At 46.8% G+C, this 19,315-nt stretch overlaps 1 protein-coding gene and 2 pseudogenes across 5 annotated transcripts in view; 1 reads left to right on the top strand and 2 right to left on the bottom strand.

The window, feature by feature from the left end:
• The first annotated feature begins 4,181 nt into the window (after window positions 1-4,181).
• Window positions 4,182-19,315, top strand: part of PDPR (pyruvate dehydrogenase phosphatase regulatory subunit) — a 39,783-nt gene continuing 24,649 nt past the window's right edge. For 2 of the 5 annotated variants that reach the window (XM_036274147.1, XM_036274144.1), the window contains exon 1: window positions 18,737-18,810. Coding sequence is in view for 2 of the 5 variants with exons in the window: in XM_036274141.1 (XP_036130034.1) it covers window positions 13,221-13,444; window positions 14,358-14,491 (358 nt within the window). In the remaining 3 variants the exon portion in view is untranslated. Of the gene's footprint in view, window positions 4,263-4,534; window positions 4,775-13,156; window positions 13,445-14,357; window positions 14,492-18,736; window positions 18,811-19,315 lie in introns of those variants that run through there. The other 3 variants (XM_036274141.1, XM_036274142.1, XM_036274143.1) reach the window with 3 other exon arrangements.
• Window positions 9,026-9,099, bottom strand: LOC118639675 (annotated as a pseudogene).
• LOC118638752 lies at window positions 17,415-18,263 on the bottom strand (annotated as a pseudogene).

Genomic DNA, 19,315 nt, shown 5'->3' with positions numbered 1-19,315 from the left:
TCTCTCTACCTCCCGCTCTATATGAACAAAAAATGGAAAAATGTCCTCGGGTGAGGATAAAAACAAACAAAAGAACCTGGCAACACAGGAATCAACAGTTTCACACAATGTTTATCTTTTGTGATGTCAAACACATACACTGTTACCACAGATGAAGAATATTTCACGAACATGGTAAGAGTAAGTAAAATGTCTGTTTATTCATTCACAAATCTAGTAACATGAAAAGAAAATCTTAATTGAAATCTGGCTTGATAAAAATTACAGTGCACATGTTAATACTGTGTTCATTAAGGGCAAAAATGCTCGGTCACCCTGTGTGCCTAACATCACCAGAGCTCTTGAGAGAAGATCCCACTTACCTAAGTGCCTCCAATGCCTTCAGTACCACATGCTAGCGCTGCACAGGGACAGGAAGGGGCTGAACAGGACTGCACATTTACACACGCAAATATGAGTTATAGCACTTTACAATCATTACACTGGCGCTTTGACACATCGCGAGTTGACTAGAGTCAAGTGTGAACTGTGCTGCTAGAAAACCCTTCACTGAGACAAGCTGCGGCAGCTCCCCCCCCCCCCATCTGTTCCGGGGAAGGAGGATGAGCGGGTGATGGAACCCTCAGCCTGAAATGGAGTTACTGTTTTGTCCTTCCTCTCTGCACCCACCATGGGACACTCTGGAGTGTAAGGCACGAGAACTGGTGTGGAGAAAAGACGTGCTCCGGTGTGTTCTTGGTGTGCAAAGGAATTCCTGGCTTAGATCTTTTGAAACAGATGCTAAAAATACCCTTCCTACCTCCTGTAATTACTGTCCTTGAGAGACAGAAAAACAAAAAGGCAGAATGTTTGCAAAGGATAAAAATAGTTGCATCTAAATATCATGAGAAAAATGTCCCATGAGAAATGTGTAATTCTTCAAGGAATATTCTTCTCTGAGAAATCTAGAATCTCACAAGGAATATCTCCGATATTTTATGGAAAAAGAAAAGCTGAAAATGTAAACACTCAATGCTCTTAAAATAGTGCGGTGGTGGTTATGAGAGCCTATGATGCACAAGCCAGTATTGACAATGAAAGGAGTTTTGGGACTCACCATTTATTAAACATTTTTTTTCTTTATTGATTTTAGAGAGAGGAAGAAAAGGGAGAGAGAGAGAAACATCAATGAAAGAGAACCACTAGGCTAGGACTCCTATTTTAAAGTGGAGGCCAAAAATGGTAACAGGCGAGGAAGCAGGCAGAAATCTATAGTTTGATCCCTACCTATTACATGTAAAAGGAATGTAAATAACACATTAAATATCATTTTCACCTTCATTTCCTACAGACAACTAGGTTTCTCCCAAAGTCACATGTTTGGAATTGGCATGAGCCACGAGGCTCATCAAAAATAAAATTGTCCTGGCTGGTTTTGCTCAGCGGTTAGAGCGTCAACCTGCTATCCCAAGAGACCCGGGTTTGGTTCCCGCTAAGGGCGGTACCTTGGTTGCAGTTTGTCCCTGGCCCAGGTTGGGTTGTGCGGGTGGCAGCCACTCGATGTGTACCTTTCACGTCGATGTTTCTCTCTCTCTCTCCCTCCTGCTCTATCGGAACAAAAAATGAAAAAATGTCCTCGGATGAGGATAAAAAATAAATAAATAAATAAAATTGTCGCCTAGCTGGTGTGGCTCATTGGTTGGGCATTAACTCATGCACCAAGAGGTCTCTCTAAAATCAATAAAGAAAAGACACATTTATTTATTTATTTTTTATCCTCACTAGAGGACATTTTTTGCATTTACCTTTAGATAGAGCAGGAGAGAGAAAGGGAGGAAGAGAGAGAGAGAGAAACATCGATGTGATAGAGACACATCCAGTGGTTGCCACCCACATGACCCCAATTGGGGCGGGGACAAACTGCAACCGAGGTATGTGCCCTTAGCGGGAACCAAACCTGGGACTCTCCGGTCCCCGGGCCGATGCTCTAACTGCTTAGCGAAACCCGCCAGGGTGAAAAATTTTTTTTTTAATTGTCAAGTTTTTCTCCTGAAAGAGCCATTTCTGGACACCAGGAAAGGCTTCCCCAAGACTACATACCTCAGATCCATTAGTGTATCCCTGCTGCCTTTTTGGCAGATAGAGGACCCCAACCTTTAAAACTTTAGCTAAAATATTAATTTATCTAGGACAGAAGCCCAAAACAGCTTGAATTTTTCATGAAGCAGGGTTAGCAAGAGGCAGAGTTTCTGTTCTCAGGCAGCCAAACCTCATGTCAGCTGTCTTGTATGAGTTAATTGGCAAGTGTGTGGTGTATAAAGTATATAGGTTATGGGCTGGCATGGTGATACAGTGGTCCCTGAACTTTACTGACACTCCTTAAAGGCAGAGGCCCTTTGTTTCTTTTGCACTGCTGAATCCCATCGCCCAACAGAGCGCCTGGCCACAGGAGGCCATTGATAAAACAAGATTGGCTGTGTGGTGAGATAGGCTTGAATCAAAAAAAATGGGAACAAGAGAGTGTGGCCCAACACTCAGGGTGGCTATACCATTAGATTGCTATCCATTTTTTTTCTTTATTGATGTTAGAGAGAGAGAGGAAGGGAGAGGGAGAGAGAGAGAGAAACATCAATGAAAGAACATCAATTGGCCGCTTCCAGCATGCCCCTCACTGGGGATCGGACCCATAACCTGGCCAAGTGTCCTGATGGGGAATAGAATCAGTGACCCCTTGGTGCATGGGTTGGGTTGATGCTTAACCACTGAGGCACACCAGCCGGCAAGATTGCTATCCATTTACAGGAACTTTTTTTTTTTTTTTTTAATCCTCACCTGAGGACATTTTTCCATTTTTTGTTCAGATAGAGCGGGAGGGAGAGAGAGGAAGAGAGAGAGAGAAACATCGATGTGAAGGGAAGGCCAGGGCCATTTAAAGGAACTTTTACTGGGCGATGTGCCAAACACTGTTCTAAGTGATGTAAATACAGCCATGTATTAAAGTTCAGTCTTGAGAGGGCAGGGCTTGCAACTAGTTGGAAAGGCAGTCAATAAACACTTGCATACTTTACACAGTGAAGAGTTCTATAAAAGAAAACAGGGCGATGTTATAGTAAGGGAGAGGTGGGTGGGGGACTTCTAAGATAATGGAGTGAATGATTCCTCTTTGCCAGGCTAGAAAGGTGCAGAGTAAGATCCTGCCTCCCAGATGGAAGAGGACAGCAGACCGCATTTCCAATCTGCTTTTAGACTCTCAAGCTTCCTAATGCCTCCACCCTTTAATACTGTTCCTCATGTGGGCGGACGCTGGAGACGGATAGAGGATTGGTGTCTCGGTTCCTAAAACCATCGGAAATATGTATTTTCCGATGGTCTTAGGTGACCCCTGTGAAAGGGTGTTCCACCCCCCAAAAGGGGTCGCCACCCATAAGTTGAGAACCGCTGTTTTAGAGTCTGGCCCAGGAAGATCCCAACGATTGCAAGAAACAAAGCGACTGTCAATCCAAGAAGACTTTTTTTTTTTTTATCCTCACCCGAGGACATTTTTCCATTTTTTGTTCAGGTAGAGTGGGAGGGAGAGAGAGGAACAGAGAGAGAGAGAGAAACATCGACGTGAAGGGACACATCGAGTGGCTGCCACCCGCACGACCCACCAGGGCCGGGGACAAACTGCAACCAAGGTACATGCCCTTAGCGGAACCGAACCCGGGTCTCTACGGACCGCAGGCCGACGCTCTAACCGCTGAGCCAAACCGGCCAGGGCCAAGAAGCCTTTTTAACGTCTTGGACTAGAGTGGCTTTGGGCTGCGGTCCCTCTGGGGCCAGACCTGGAAACGCGCTCGAGGGTAGGGAGAACCCCGCGCTCCCCACACTGCAGCGGGCTGCTGCCGGACGCCCCGGTCGCACTTGCAGACATTAACTGGGTCTGACGCTCGAATTCTAAAGACGCCTCGAGAGGCGCTGCCTTCACCTCGACTGAGGCAAAGGAGAGACGGAGAGAGACCCCCCCCCACAAGCCCCACGTGCAGGGGCGGGGCCGCAGCGGTGACGCCACGGCGCGCGTGCGCGAGTGAGATCACGCGCTGGCGTACCCTAGCTCGGGGGGCCGTAAAGCGCGGAAGGTCGCGGTCCCGGCTTCCCCGGAACTCTTGACTCCCTCCGCCCTACCCCCTCCCGGCCCCTCTCCCCCACCCCCTTCCGGCCCACGGGACCCCTGGTGACTGTTGTGGCTGCTGCCCGTCTTCCGCCCGGTGTTGCTAAGAGCGGAGCCCGTGGGGGCCCATGAGGTGAGGAGCCAGCTGCGGGGCCTCTCTGACGTCCCCGTCCGCGCCGGCCTTAGCGTCCCGGGACCTCTGGCGTCGCCTCTCCGCTTTGGCTCCGCGGTGGTCCCCGCGGCTCCCCGTTTCCCGTCCGTTCTGCCTGGTTCTCCCGGGGAGGCGCGTCCTGGCGCCAGGACTCCGCCGGCCTGGGCCGAGAGTGGGTCCGCCTGCTCTCCCTCCGTCTCTCTGCGGCTGTGCTCGGTCCGGCGGAGGTTGTCCCGGCCTCGGGGACCCGTACCCGGCTGCCGCGCACCCGCTCTTCCAGCGTTCGGGGTGACCTCGCGTCTGGCTGCCCGCCTGGGGCTTGCACACCCCCGCAGCGCAGACGAGGCTTGTCCAGCCCGGTCTTCCTCCTCTGCAGGTGGAGGTGTTTTCCGCGTCAAACGTGCGGTCCGGCTGTGTTTACTGACTAGTGAGACTGCTGCAGAGTCCTGCGGGGGAGTTACCTGGAAACGCCTAGGCTAGAGCGGTGTGGCAGTGTGAGTGGGTCTGATGCGAATGACACTCGGGTTTGGTTCAGGAATCTTGAAGTCCTTTTGCCTGTGCATGTGAGCATGACACACGAGGATGCGGCTGGGGCTGGGAGGTGGAGTGAGCCGGACCCAAAGGTGCTAGGGATTTCTAATAATTTTATAATGCCTGATCACCTGGTCCACTTGTTGAAAAAACACAGCACTGTGAACCAGGAACATCAGAATCTCCAGAGAGGGAGCCAGGAATGTGACTTTAAAAAAAAAATTTTTATTTTCTTTATTGATTTTAGGGAGAGAGGAAGGAAAGGGGAGAGAGAGATAAAAACATCAATGAGAGAGAGAACATTGATTGGCCGCCTCCTGCATGCCCCCAACTGGAGATCAGGCCCACAACCTGGGCATGTGTCATGACCGGGAATCGAACTGGCGACCTCTTGGCTCAACCACTGAGCCACACCGGCCAGCCTCCACCCCCCCCTTTTTTTTTTTTTAAAAAAAGGAAGTGTCCCAAATGGCTCTTCTGCTGAGGCAGGTGTGCGAAATGGTTTCTTAATCCATCTGCAGTCGCCTGGTCTTCCTTGGAGTCAGCATCCCTTGTGTACACAATGCTGTATCATACAGAGGAACAACTTAGGCGAGTTAGAGCTGTCCTCTTGCTCTTGTTGGTATGAGCATATCTGAGCTTAACTAGTGCCAGTATTTAGTTCGTTTAGCAGAAATTATTCTCAGCAGAGATTACTACAGTCATTTTATATTTTTATTTCATTTTTTAAATGTTTTTTCTTTATTGACTTTAGAGAGAAAGGGAGAGCGAGATAAGAGACAGAAACATCGATTTGCTGCCTCTGGCACGCTCCCCACTGGGGATTGGGCCTACAACCTGGGCATGTGCCCTGAATGGGAATTGAACCTGCGACCTCTTGGTGCATGGTTCGAGGTTCAACCAGTGAGCTACATTTTTGTTTTTATTTGTTTTATTTTTATTTGTTTATTTTATCCTCACCGGAGGACATTTCAGTTTTTTTTTTATACTCACCCGAAGACATTTTTGCACTCATCTTCGGACAGAGTGAGAGGAAGAGAGGGAGAAAGACAGAGAGAAACATCGATGTGAGAGAGAACATCGACTGGGCTGGCCACCACCCACACGACCCCAGCCGGGGCTGTGGACAGACTGCAACCAAGGTGCGTGCCCTTAGCGATAACCGAACTCAGTACTCTCCAGTCCGCAGGCCAATGCTCTAACCGCTGAGCCAAATTGGCCAGGGCTCATTTTATTTTTTTGAAATACAATTTATTTTGTTTTTGACATCTTCAGTTTCTTTTCTACTGGCTTTACCTCCTTTGCTATCAATCTTTGCTTTGGTTTTGCTACCAAACCTACTAGAACAGACTCTGGTTCCTTCCTTTCTTTTATTGTTTGCCTACACTTTGAATCTTTCCCCCCCTCACATTTCACTGACTGTTGAAGGTCATGATGAACACAGGTCAAAAAGCCTTTTCTTGGTTCTTAACACCTTTGGTATTTAGCATTGTTTATTTCATCTTGAAACTCATCTGTTATGTTTCCTCTGCCACCTTTGCAATTCTCTTTTCTCTGCTAGGGGATGTGCCATGTGGTTCTGTCCTCACAGCTACCCTTTCTTTACTCATTTGGTTTTATTTTATTCTTTTATTAAAATTTAAAAAATTACCCTGGCCAGTTTGACTCAGCGGTTGGAGCATTGACCCACGGACCAGAGAGTCCTGGTTCAGTTCCTGCTAAGGGCACGTACCTCTGATGCAGTTTGTCCCCGACCCGTGGGTAGCAGCCAGTTGATGTGTCTCTCTCACATCGATGTTTCTCTCTCTGTCTTCCTCCCTCTCTCCCTCCCATTCTATCTGAAGATAATTGCAAAAAAAAATGTCCTCAGGTGAGGATAAAAAATAAATAAATAAATATTTTTAGCCCCGGCAGGGTAGTTCAGTTGGTTGGAGTATCATGCTGTGCACCAAACAGTTGTGGGTTTGATTCCTGGTCAGGACATATACCTAGATTATGGGTTCGATCCCCAGTCAGGGCGGGTGCGGAGGCAACCAATTGATGTTTCTCTATTCTTCTCTCTCCCATCCTCTCTCTCTCTCTAAAAAAAAAAAAAAAGGAAAAATTATACCCTCAAATAAAGATTAAAATAAATTTTAAAAAATTAAAAATTTTTTGAATTACAGTTGATATACAATATTATATTAGTTTTAGGTATACAACAAAGTGATTAGACATTTGTTTAACTTATGAAGTGATCACCCCATAAGTCTAGTACCCATGTGACATGATGCATAGTTATTACAATATTGTTGACTATATTCCCTGTGCTGTACTTTACATCCCTATGACTGTCTTATTTATTTAAAAAAAATTTTTTTTTTCTTTATTGATTTTAGAGAGAGAGGAAGGGAGAGGGAAAGAGAGATAGAAGCATCAATTAGAGAGACCATCAGTTGACCGCCTTCTGCATGCCTCCCACTGGGGATTGGGCCCATAACCTGGGCATGTGCCCTGACTGGGAATCAAACCAGTAACCTCTTGGTGCATGGGTTGACGCTCAACTACTGAGCCACACAGGCTGGGCTCATGACTGTCTTTTAACTGGAAATTTGTGTTTCTTAATCTCCTTCCCCTTTTCACCTATCCCGCAAATGCCCTTCTCATCTGGCAACCATCCATTTGTTCTTTGTATGTATGAGTTTGTTTCTATTTTGTTTATTAAGATTCCACATATAAGGGAAATGACTGGTATTTATTTTTCTCTCTCTGACTTATTTCACTTAGCATAATACATAGTATGGTAGTATGTTCATCCGTGTTACAGATGGCAAGATTTCATTCTTTTTTTATGGCTAACGTTACATTGTATATATGGACCACAGCTTTTTTTATTGGTTTGTCTATCAATGGACACTTAGTTTGCTTCCATATCTTGGCTTTTGTATATAATGCTGCAGGAACAAAGGGGTGCATATATTTTTTCTTACTAGTATTTTGGATTTCTTTGTGTAAATACCCTGAAGTAGAATTGCTGGGTCAATATGATAATTCCATTTTTAATTTTTTGAGGAACCTCCATACTGGTACATAGTGGCTGTACCAATTTATAATCCTACCAGCAGTGCATGAGGGTTTCGTTTTCTCTACATCCTGGTCAACACTTGTTGTTTGTTGATTTATTGATAATAGCCTTTTTCTGACAGGTGTGAAGTGATATATCATTGCGATTTTTAATTTGCATTTCCCTGATAATTAGTGACGTTGAGAATCTTTTCTATTGGCCATCTGTATGTCTTCTTTAGAGGAATGTTTATTGTGGTCTTCAGCCCATTTTAAAATCAGATTATTATTTCTTTTTGGTGTTAGGTTATATAAGTCCCTTATATATTTTGGATATTAACCCCTTATTGGATGTATCATTGATGGCTATCTTCTCCCAATCAGTAGGATATCTTTTTTTTTTTCATCCTCACCTGAGGACATTTTTCCATTTTTTGTTCAGGTAGAGTGGGAGGGAGAGAGAGGAACAGAGAGAGAAACATCGATGTGAAAGGGACACATCGAGTGGCTGCCACCCGCTCAACCAACCAGGGCTGGGGACAAACTGCAAGCGAGGTACATGCCCTTAGCGGGAACCGAACCCGGGTCTCTCAGGACCGCAGGCCGACGCTCTAACCGCTGAGCCAAACTGGCCAGGGCTCAGTAAGATATCTTTTTGGTGTGTTGATGGTTTCCTTTGCTGTGTAAAACCATTTTAGTTTGTAGTAGTCCCATTTATTTTTTCTTTTCTTTCCCTTGCTGGAGGAGACATATTTAAAAACATATAACTAAAGAGTGATGGCAGAGAGTTTATGTCCTATTTTTCTTCTAGGAATTTTGTGGTTTTGGATCTTTAAGTGTTTAATCTGTTTTGAATCGACTCTTGTAGATCATGTAAGAAAGTGATCCAGTTTCATTCTTTTGTATTACTCTGTCCAGTTTTCCAAACACCACTTAGTGAAGAGTCCATATTTTTTCCATTGTATATTTTTGTCTCCTTTGCCATAGATTAATTGACCATGTAGACATGGGTTTATTTCTGGATTCTGGATTCTGTTCCATTGATCTGTATTTATGCGATTACCGTGCTAATTTGAGTACGATAGCCTTGTAGTATAATTTGATGTCGGGCATCATTTTACCCCTCCCCAACTTTGTTCTTTTTACACAAGATTGATTTTTTTTTCTTCCCCAACTGTGACTCCAGACAGGATCCAAAGAGGAGTTTTATCATCTCTGGGTTTTATAGTATCTGACCCTATGACAGGAGGAAGAGGTGGTTCTGTAGGGTGGCGATTCAGGAAATGGAATGAGACAGCTTATCTGCTTAGAATGAAGGAAGACAGGAGATGGGGTCAAAGGGCAGGAGAGAAGCAGTGTCATGGGTTGAGATCCCTGTGTGGACAGAGATCTGTCCAGAGAAGTAGGCTGGAGCTAGGTACGGGTCCCTTCTAGTGTGAGCAGAAAAGGAATAGGGTCTTTTTCAAGCATGACCAAGTGGTAACGTTTGGGGGGTAGGGCCAAGTGGTAACGTTTGGGGGGTAGGGGCAGACCTTACTCTTTATTTCTTTATTTATTTTTTCTTATCCTCACCCGAGGACATTTTTCCATTTTTTGTTCAGATAGAGCGGGAGGGAGAGAGAGGAAGAGAGAGAGAGAGAGAGAGAGAGAGAGAGAGAGAGAGAAACATCAATGTGAAGGGACACATCGAGCGGCCGCCACCCGCACGACCAACCAGGGCCGGGGACAAACTGCAACCGATGTACGTGCCCTTAGCGGGAACCGAACCCGGGTCTCTCTGACTGCAGGCCGACGCTCCAACCGCTGAGCCAAACCGGCCAGGGCCAGACCTTACTCTTGATGGTGAGGTCAGTAAACAGGGTTGGCCACGTTCAGTGGCAGTTCCCTCAGAAAAGCTACATTTCCATTGAGACGGGGGAGGAGAGCGTTAGCGAAGGGAGGTAGATGTCTCAGTGGATAGGGTGTTCTATAGGGCACGGGGGCGGCTAGAGGGGGGGAAGCTGGAAGGGACAGGTTGGGTCAGGGGACAGAAGTCGGTCATAATGCAGATGAGATTACAGGAAGACCAGCTGTGTGAAGAAGTGACTATCTTGAGACAGTTTCACAGGGACCAAGGATGGGAGGCATGGTGGCAGTCACAAGGTGGCCAAAATGATTAGTCCCCAGTGGAATGGGCTTTCTCAGACACCGTCTGTGCCTGCATTGGTCTGTTTGAGAGTCCTGTCTGATGGATGGGCGTCATCAGTACCTGGGCCTTAGAGAATTTGGGCTGATGTTTAGCCAACTGTGTGTGCCGAGGCCAGTGTGGAAGGTAGTGGTGGTGAGTTACTAGCTGTGTGCTGCCCTGATGTCCACTTGTCTGCCCCCCCCCCCACTGTCGTCCTCGTCCTCACCTTATACCTCAGTGACTGCATAGTCTGCCAGTGGGTCTTACTTCAATCCTGTCTTGCTGTTAGATTAGTTTTGTTCAAACCCTGCCTTTGTCCCATTCAGCCTATAGTGATTCATTACAGTACAGTGGACCAAGTCAGCCAAGTATCCAGAGTCTTCCATGGTCTGGCTCTGCCTTACTTCAGTCTCTGCTCCCAGCACTCAGAGAGACTGAGCCCACCAAGTCTGGTCCCTTACTGTCATCCACAAGCACCCATGGGCGGACTTGTCTGTAACTTTATTGTGTGTGCTTCCCATCCCTCTTTGTCCAAATCTTACCCCTTCAAGGCTCAGCTTGAGTCCCACTTATGTGATATCTCCCGATGGCCGTGGCCTGTACTCTTCCTCTCTAATTCGTATTTATTGACCTGTAGAAATGTGTGCTTGGTTACAACCTGTGTCTCGGTGTAAGTGATCAGACTGACAAGTCATCCTCTGCTTTTCTAGAAGAAACATCTCGTGCCTTCAGTCTGTACCACATCAGCTATGGAAACACGAGGCAGGCCTTCTTTCACTTAGGCCTGTGACCCTGTCTCTTTCCTCCCCCAGGACCTCAGTCTTCTTATTGCTTCTCCTTTCTCACCCATCTCTTTCCCTTTACTGGGTCAATCCCACAGCAGTGAATATTCCTAACAGCTCCCGTCTTTAAAATCAACCAGCTAACCTTGCTCTACCCACAGTCATCCCTCACTTCTGCCCCACTTTTCTGCTCCCCATCAGAGCGAACTGTAATGGAACTGTCTGCACCCCCACATCTCGCTTATCTTCAGTTTGCTCTCATCTGTATTTCATCCCTTCCTCCCCCCTGAAAATGTTCTTCTTGAGGACACCAGGGCCTCTGTGCTGTCAAATCACAGTGGACACTCGGCCATAGTCTCCACCCCTCAGCATCCTCTGTAGTTAACCACATCTTGGAACACTTCTTTCTTGGCTTCTGTGATACCTCTGCCTGGTTTTCTTTTCACCTTACTAACTGTTCCTTCTTCATCTCTTTAGTCACATGTCTTTTTTTTTTCTTCACCTGAGGATATTTTTCATTTATCTTCAGATAGAATGGGAGGGAGAGAGAGAGAGAGAAACGTCGACATGAGAGAGACACATCGATTGGTTGCCTCCCGCAAGACACCGACCAGGGCTGGGGATGAACCGCAACTGAGGTATGTGCCCTTGACTGGAATCGAACCTGCGACTCTGGTCCATGGGCTGACACTCTACCATTGAGCCAAACCTGCCAGGGCCAACCAGTTGTCTTTATCTGTACACTGATTCTTTTTTTGTTGTTTATATCCTCACCTGAGGACATTTTTCCTTTTTCCTTTTTTTTTTTGTTCAGATAGAGGGGGAAGGAGAGAGAGGAAGAAAGAAAGAGAGAGAAACATCAACGTGAAAAGGACACATCGAGTGGCTGCCACCTGCACGACCCAACCAGGGCTGGGGAACCGAACCTGGGTCTCTCTGGACCGCAGGCCAACGCTTTAACCGCTGAGCCAAACCTGCCAGGGCTGTACACTGATTCTACCACAGCATTCAGTCCTGCCTCTAGTCTTGTCTTTCTCTTCCCAGTCTGTAAATGCTGGGGAGCCTCTGGGTTCCTGTCCCTCAGAATGTTAGGGCTTTCAATGTTGTACATATGTGAATGACTCCCAACCCCCTTCGCAGTATCAGACTTGTGTATCCAGTTGCTGCTTAGTGTTTCCACACAGATGCCCGATGGGTATCTTGTACTTAACTCCAAAACTGAGCTTTTGAATTTACACACACACTCTCACACACACTCTCAGCCACCCAGCCTCGTTCCCTGTTCCTTCCTGCTCCTTCACTGTAGAGTAAGTGGCCCCAGTTGCTTAACCCAGAAGTGTAGCCATCATCCTTAATTTCCCTTCCTCACATTTTCACATTCAGTTTGTTGGCAAGTAAGTTCTGTCATTTCTGCTTCCAACAGTCCAGTCATGTCTCTGTTCCGCTGCCACCCTCCTTGTCTAAGCCATCGTGATGTCCCCTGGACTACTGCCACAGCTTCCTAACCCATCTCTGCTTTCCTCTCATTCCACAATCCAGTCTCTACTGTGAGCCAGACGGATCTAGGAAAACATATCAGGTTATTTTACTCCCTCCTTTAGTACTTTCCTTGGCATTTAAAATAAAATCCCCACATCCAAGGGCTTTGTGCCAGCCTCTCCAGCTTTCTCTTAGATCTCTCCCCCTGGTTCCTCATGTGGGGGCAGGGGTCTCACCTCCTTTCTGTGCTGGGGTTCATCAAGGTCTGTCTCACATCAGGACATTTGATATATTTGTTCCACTGTCTGGAAACTCAAATAGTTGGTTCTGTTTCATCACATCTTTTCAAATGTCACCTTCTTCCCTGGCCATTATATTAAGAATAGTTACTCCTTGCCCAGCCAGAGTTGTCCCATGGACTGAGAGGTCCCAGTTTTATTCCCGGTCAGGGCACATGCCCAGGTTGCGCAATCAATCCCCAGTAGGGGGTATGCAGGAGGCAGCCGATCGATGTTTCTCTCTCTCCCTTCCTCTCTCTCTCTAAAAGTTCAATAAAAACATTAAAAAAATAATTAGTACTTGTGACTTGTTTTATTTGTCTATTACTGCTACACACACACACACACACACACTCTCTCTCTCTCTCTCTCTCTCTCTCTCACTCACTCTGCCTCTCTTTCTCAGATGTAAGTTACTAACGCCAGGACCTCTTGATTATTGCTCACTGCTGTATCAAACCTAACACAATGCCTGGGACTCAGTTGATGCTCACCTATTTGCTGAATGAATAATGATTGTTTTTTGTTGCATCCCTTTCTCATGAATCATATGCAGTCAATACAGTGCAATGAAATATGTTTGGTTTTTCTGCCTAGTTCGAATGCTTGGGATCTCCTTCTGAGCTAAGTGATAGCACATTTCCCACTGCTGACAGACGTGATGTTCTACCGGTTGCTGTCGGTGGTCCAGAGACAAAGAACCAGCCGAGGATGGCAGAACTGGTCCTCAGCCAGAAGTGGTGCGTCAGCGGCCGAGGCACATTCTGTCACCCTGCCTGCCCAGGCGCAGGTGGTCATATGTGGTGGGGGAATCATGGGCACATCCGTGGCCTATCATCTGTCCAAGATGGGGTGGAAGGACATTGTCCTTCTGGAGCAGGGCAGGTAAGGATCCAATTGGACAGGACTTCCCTCCTTCCCTCTCCTTTCAGTGATACTGTCCCACCACTAGCTAGTCAGTCTCGCTAAGTAGCATGAGAAGAATCACAGTTGGAAATCTTGTACTATGTTTTGTGTGGTGATGCCTAAAATGCATGTTTTATTATTTTATTTTTTATTTTTATCCTCACCTGAGGACATTCTTCCATTCTTGGTCAGGTAGAGTGGGAAGGAGAGAGGAAGAGAGAGAAAGAGAGAAACATTGATGTGAGAGAGACACATCGACTGGCTGCCTCCCATGCCACCCCTACCAGGGCCAGGGAAGAATCACAACTGAGGTATGTGCCCTTTACCAGAATCGAATCCGTGACTCATTGGTCCATGGGCTGACGCTCTAACCTCTGAGCCAAACTGGCCAGGGCATGTTTTACGATTTTAGAGAGGTGGAAAATTCCAGCAAACCAAGTCTCTGGAACATGTTTATCTCAGGTTCAGAGCACCTGACCTCCCGCCTCAAGATTCCCTCGCTTGAGGCCAGTTATGTTCCTGGTGTATTGATCCAGATACTCTCTCCACACACAGACAGAAGTATATTCGTCAGTATGTTTTAGTGTATATGGGTGTTTCTTTTTTCCTGTTTTACACAAGTGGTGACAGTCCTTAAACACTGTTCCTCACCGTACTTTTTTCAATAGGATGGTTCTACATTGTTGCATCGAGCTTTCTCATTCCTTTGTTATGGCTGCAGTGTATCCATTGTGTAGGTGAACTCCCAAATTTGAAATCAGTGTCATGTCAATGGACGTGTCGGTGTTTCCGTCTTTCGAGATGACAGAACTGTGCTATAGTGTGGGACTTGAACTTGCTGCATTCACAGATATGTGAGTCCACCTAACAGCCTTTTGGATCCACCCTGCAGGCTGGCTGCTGGCTCGACGAGGTTCTGTGCTGGCATCATAAGCACCGCCAGACACTTGAGCATCGAGCAGAAGATGGCAGATTATTCAAACAAACTGTACCATCAGTTAGAGCAAGAAACAGGGATCCAAACAGGTAAGCAGGTGGTCTGCCAGTCACTGTGGTGTCTGTCCCCAGACTCTTTTCCTCGGGACTGTGTCCGGTCTCACCAGAGTTGGTCTGGTGATTGGTAATTCAGACCTGAGCTGTAGTTGGGCTCTGCCACTTGTCAGAGGATTACTTTGGGCAGGTCATTTGGCTTTGGAGCTGTCTTTGTTTCCCTCTTTTTAAAATGAGGGGATTCAAGAGTATTCCAGATACTTTCAGATGCTATAATTCTTAGGATATGAAAGTTTCCCCGGGTGGTGTCCTGCACATCCCACTCGTTGAAGTGCAATAAGTGGCGACACTGGCTCCTGAGGAGGAGGAGGAGGAGGAACTTAAGTTTAGGTGGTTGGTAGTTAAGCCACAGTTTGACCCATTGGACTTCACCAGTTGCTAGTAAAGATGTTCCTGACTAAAGCATGCACACATTTCTCCTGATCTGTGTAACTAGGGGGAAGGACACAGGGAGTTGTAAGCTAATGAACACTGGAATAAGTAGAAACTGTTCCAGGAGGAGAAAGGCTAATCTTCTTGACGGTCCCATACAATTGAAGGTGGAAAGAAGGGCTTCCAGTTTGTTGTAAGTGATGGGTTAGCCAGAAGCCCAGTGTAGAGCCTGCTCTCGGGGCTGATGAAACCGTTTGGTGAGTGCACTGATGATTATTGTGAGTGGGTAGTGAGGCTCAGTGATGAAATTCCCAACACTTGTTTATGTCAGGTTCGCTCTTGTAAAGACGTTGCATAATTAAAGTCGCGGATGATTCAAGACTATCCTGACATAGGGCAGTAACTTCTTCTGCCAGCTACAGTGGCTCTGCCATGTGATCAGAGTGTAAGCACAGTGTGTTGTTCACCTCGCTGGCCCTTTCAGAAATGATGTAACATAATGACATTTTCATTAAGGAAAGTGATGTGAATTATTTGAAATTTTGATCACAGAGTAAGGGTTTATCACGTTTCCATTTTACATAGTTCATACTGTCATGAAGTGTAACCTCATTTGTAAACTATAGAGCAAGACTGACTGTCTAGTAACTAGGATTTGATAGTTGTGGAGGTGGAGAGAGGAGATGCCAGGAAGGGAACTAGAGGTCTGGAAGGAAGAGGCTGTGTGTTCTCGGGCACATCACAGGGCCAGGACTGGCATGAGGCAAGGAGGCATCCTGGGTGACCCTGCACTGTCACAGCCCTGAGAGTGAGTGCCTCCTTACACGGCATGCCCTGGGTGCCTTGACTCCCCATTGTGTCATCAGACTTGGCCAGGCCTCCTGTTGAGAGGCAAGGTTCTTGAGTGAACATAGTATAAGTGCTTTCTGCCTCTGTACTGTCTCCTGTTTTAGGGAAGATGCCTGCTACAGGCAGAACAGGCACAAAACAGTCCCTTTGGTTGGATTTGATGATTGCAACGAGGTACTTGAGTCAAGTATTAACCACAGTTTGGGTCAGAATAGGGACCACATAATGTGCCCAGAGATAAATGCTGACTCCTGGTCCATTGGGTCAGATGCTAGTGTGTTGCTGAGCCTTTGTATCACTTAGATGGTGAGGTTCCAGAGAAATCAGGGTCAGGCTAGTGAGCTTAGCTTTATTTCTAGATCACATCTGGAACCCTTATAGGGCCTGACTTCTTTTATCTATCTGTCTGTCTGTCTGTCTGTCTGTCTGTCTTTCTACCTCTACCTACCTACCTACCTATTTTTTTAATCCTCACCCGAGGACATTTTTTTGCATTTATCTTCAGATAGAGCAGGAGGGAGAGAGGGAGGAAGAGAGAGAGAGGCACATCGAGTGGTTGCCACCCACACGACCCCAACCAGGGCTGTGGACAAACTGCAACTGAGGTACATGCCCCTAGTGGGAACCAAACCTGGTACTCTCTGGTCTGCGGGCCAATGCTCTAACTGCTGAGCCAAACCGGCCAGGGCCTTTTATTTATTTTTAATACTCACCCAAGGATATTTTGTCCATTGTTTTTCAGATAGAGTGGGAGAGAGGGAGCAGAAGAGAGAGAGAGAGAGAAACATTTATGTGAAAGAGACACATTGATTGGCTGCCTCCCATATGACTCCAACCAGGTCCGGGCATTGAACTGCACCAAGGTAAATGCCCTTGACCAGAATTGAACCCATAACTCTTTGGTCCCCAGGCTGACGCTCTAACCGCTGAGCCAAACTAGCCAGGGCTAGGGCCTGTCATCTTGATGCTTGTGGGGCAGTGAGGAAGTTAGCTAAGTGAGAGTAAGGGCATCATCCTGTCTCTCACCCCTGTTGTCGTTCTCCAGTGGTGTAGGGAAAGGTGACGCAGGGCCCCTGTGGAGGAGAGGTCTCTTCCTCAACAGTTGTGCAACAGTTGTGCTGGTGACCCACCATGGTCACTTCATTCAGGGACTGCTCTTGAGTCATGAAATAAGGATGAAGTGGCCCTGGCCGGTTTGGCTCAGCGGTTAGAGCATCAGCCTGCGGTCCTGAGAGACCCGGGTTCGGTTCCCGCTAAGGGCATGTACCTCGGTTGCAGTTTGTCCCCGGCCCTGGTCGGTTGTGTGGGTAGCAGCCACTCGATGTGTTCCTTTCACATCGATGTTTCTCTCTCTCTCTCTGTTCCTCTCTCTCCCTCCCACTCTACCTGAACAAAAAATGGAAAAATGTCCTCGGGTGAGGATTAAAAAAAAAAAAAAAAAAGGATGAAGTGACATATGTGCCCCTAGAGTTGAGAAGAGACTATCTGCTTATCCTCTGAAAACAGCTCATTTACTGGAGGTGTATGTGAACTCCTTGCTAATCAGACTTACCTGATGCCTCCAAGTCCTCATTCCCTGATGGTGTGAATGTTAGTGTCAGCAGGGCTTCAATTTCTTTTTTGTTTTTGTTTTGCCTAGACACCTTTATTATGTGAACTAAGATGGGGGGAAGAGGACTTATTTGCCTTTCCAGGCCTTGATTTTCCTCTGCTAGAACTCTAGCTCCGCCCTGGCCGGTTTGACTCAGCAGTTAGAGCGTCGGCCTGTGGTCCAGAGAGACCCGGGTTCGGTTCCCGCTAAGGGCATGTACCTCGGTTGCAGTTTGTCCCCGGCCCTGGTTGGGTCGTGCAGGTGGCAGCCACTCGATGTGTCCCTTTCGCATCAATGTTTCTCTCTCTCTCTCTCCCCCTCCCACTCTATCTGAACAAAAAATGGAAAAAAATGTCCTCGGGTGAGGATAAAAAAAAGAACTCCAGCTTCCTGTCCTCTAGCACATAGTCATCTATTTGGCCACACTGGCCTGGTCTTAAGCGATGCATGCAAAAAGCTTGCTTACTAGAACTGCTCCTCGAGAAGACTGCTGATTTTGGCATTCTTTTTCCTTTCATCATATTTCTTCTGAATTTTCTTTGAACCTTTTTGGTTTAAATCTCTACTTCCTCAGGAGTCAGGTTGGCCCCCCTTCTTGCGGCCCAGGGACAGTGCATAGTGGTACTTGTACCACTGATAGTACATGTGCTGTCAATGAGCATGATGCACGTTCTTTACTGGGGTCTTCGTGTGGACCTGTTTGTTGTTGGATGCACTGTAGACAACATCAATGACCCTTTGTTTGCAAGTACAACACTCAAGGCCCCGGAAGAAGTTGCCCATGTCCAGCCTCAAGACTTGGTACTTCTTGTTGCCTCCCTGCAGGCGGACTGTGTGTATCCAGTAGGGTCCAATCTTCGTGTTGGCAGCAGGGCATCCCAGGCCATATTTCCACTTCTTGTAGTAGGGCTTTCTCTTGCCCCCAGTCTTGCCCATGACTTGGCACCAGCTGGAAAGAGCTCAATTTCTTTTTCTTTTTTTCTTTATTGATTTTTTTTAGAGAGAGAGAGGCAGGGAGAGGGAGGGAGAGATAGAAACATCGATGAGATAGAACATAGATTGGCTGCCTCCTGCATGCCCCCCACCAGGGACCTGGCCCACAAACTAAGCATATACCCTGATCGGAAATCGAACCGGTAACGTCTTGGTGCACGGGTCAATGCTCAACTACTGAGCCACACCAACCAGGCAATTTCTGGGCAATTTCTTTTTATTTTTAATCCGCACCCAAGGATATTATTCTGTTTATCTTCAGATAGAGTGGGAGGGAGGGAGAGAGAGAGAAACATCAACGTGAGAGGGACACACTGACTGGTTGCCTCCCACACAACCCCGACCAGGGCCGGGGACTGACCTGCAACTGAGGTACATGCTCTTGACCAGAATCAAACCCGCGGGCCAACACTCTAACCGCTGAGCCAAACCGACCAGGGTAAGAGCTCAGTTTCAGTGTGATACAACTTTTGTCAAGTGACTGAGTATGGTAAGTAAAAGCTTTTATAATCTTTTAAAAGTATTCCATATATTACTTGGTCTTATATTATAATAAGGGTCATTCTTTTATAGCCAAAGAAACCTAGATTCAGGGAGTGTAGCCCTTTTTTCCAAGTAAGTGATAACGCATTAAAAAAAAAAAAAAATTATTTAGCCCTGGCCGGTTTGGCTCAGCGGTTAGAGCGTCGGCCTGCGGTCCGGAGAGACCCGGGTTCGGTTCCCGCTAAGGGCACGTACTTCGGTTGCAGTTTGTCCCCGGCCCTGGTGGGTCGTGCGGGTGGCAGCCACTCGATGTGTCCCTTCACGTCGATGTTTCTCACTCTCTCTCCCTTCCTCTCTCTCCCTCCCACTCTATCTGTACAAAAAATGGAAAAAATATCCTCAGGTGAGGATAAAAAATAAAAAAAAAATTATTTAGTGGCTTAAAAGGAACATATACACAGGGGTTACTCTCCTATATCCAATCTATGGTAATGAGTGGAAAATAACTTCTG

The sequence above is a fragment of the Molossus molossus genome, unplaced genomic scaffold (assembly GCF_014108415.1).
Source record: "Molossus molossus isolate mMolMol1 unplaced genomic scaffold, mMolMol1.p scaffold_m16_p_21, whole genome shotgun sequence".
NCBI classification, from domain to species: Eukaryota; Metazoa; Chordata; class Mammalia; order Chiroptera; family Molossidae; genus Molossus; species Molossus molossus.
The sequence above is the reverse complement of the archived record's forward strand: the minus strand, read 5'-3'. Positions and strand labels throughout refer to the sequence as shown.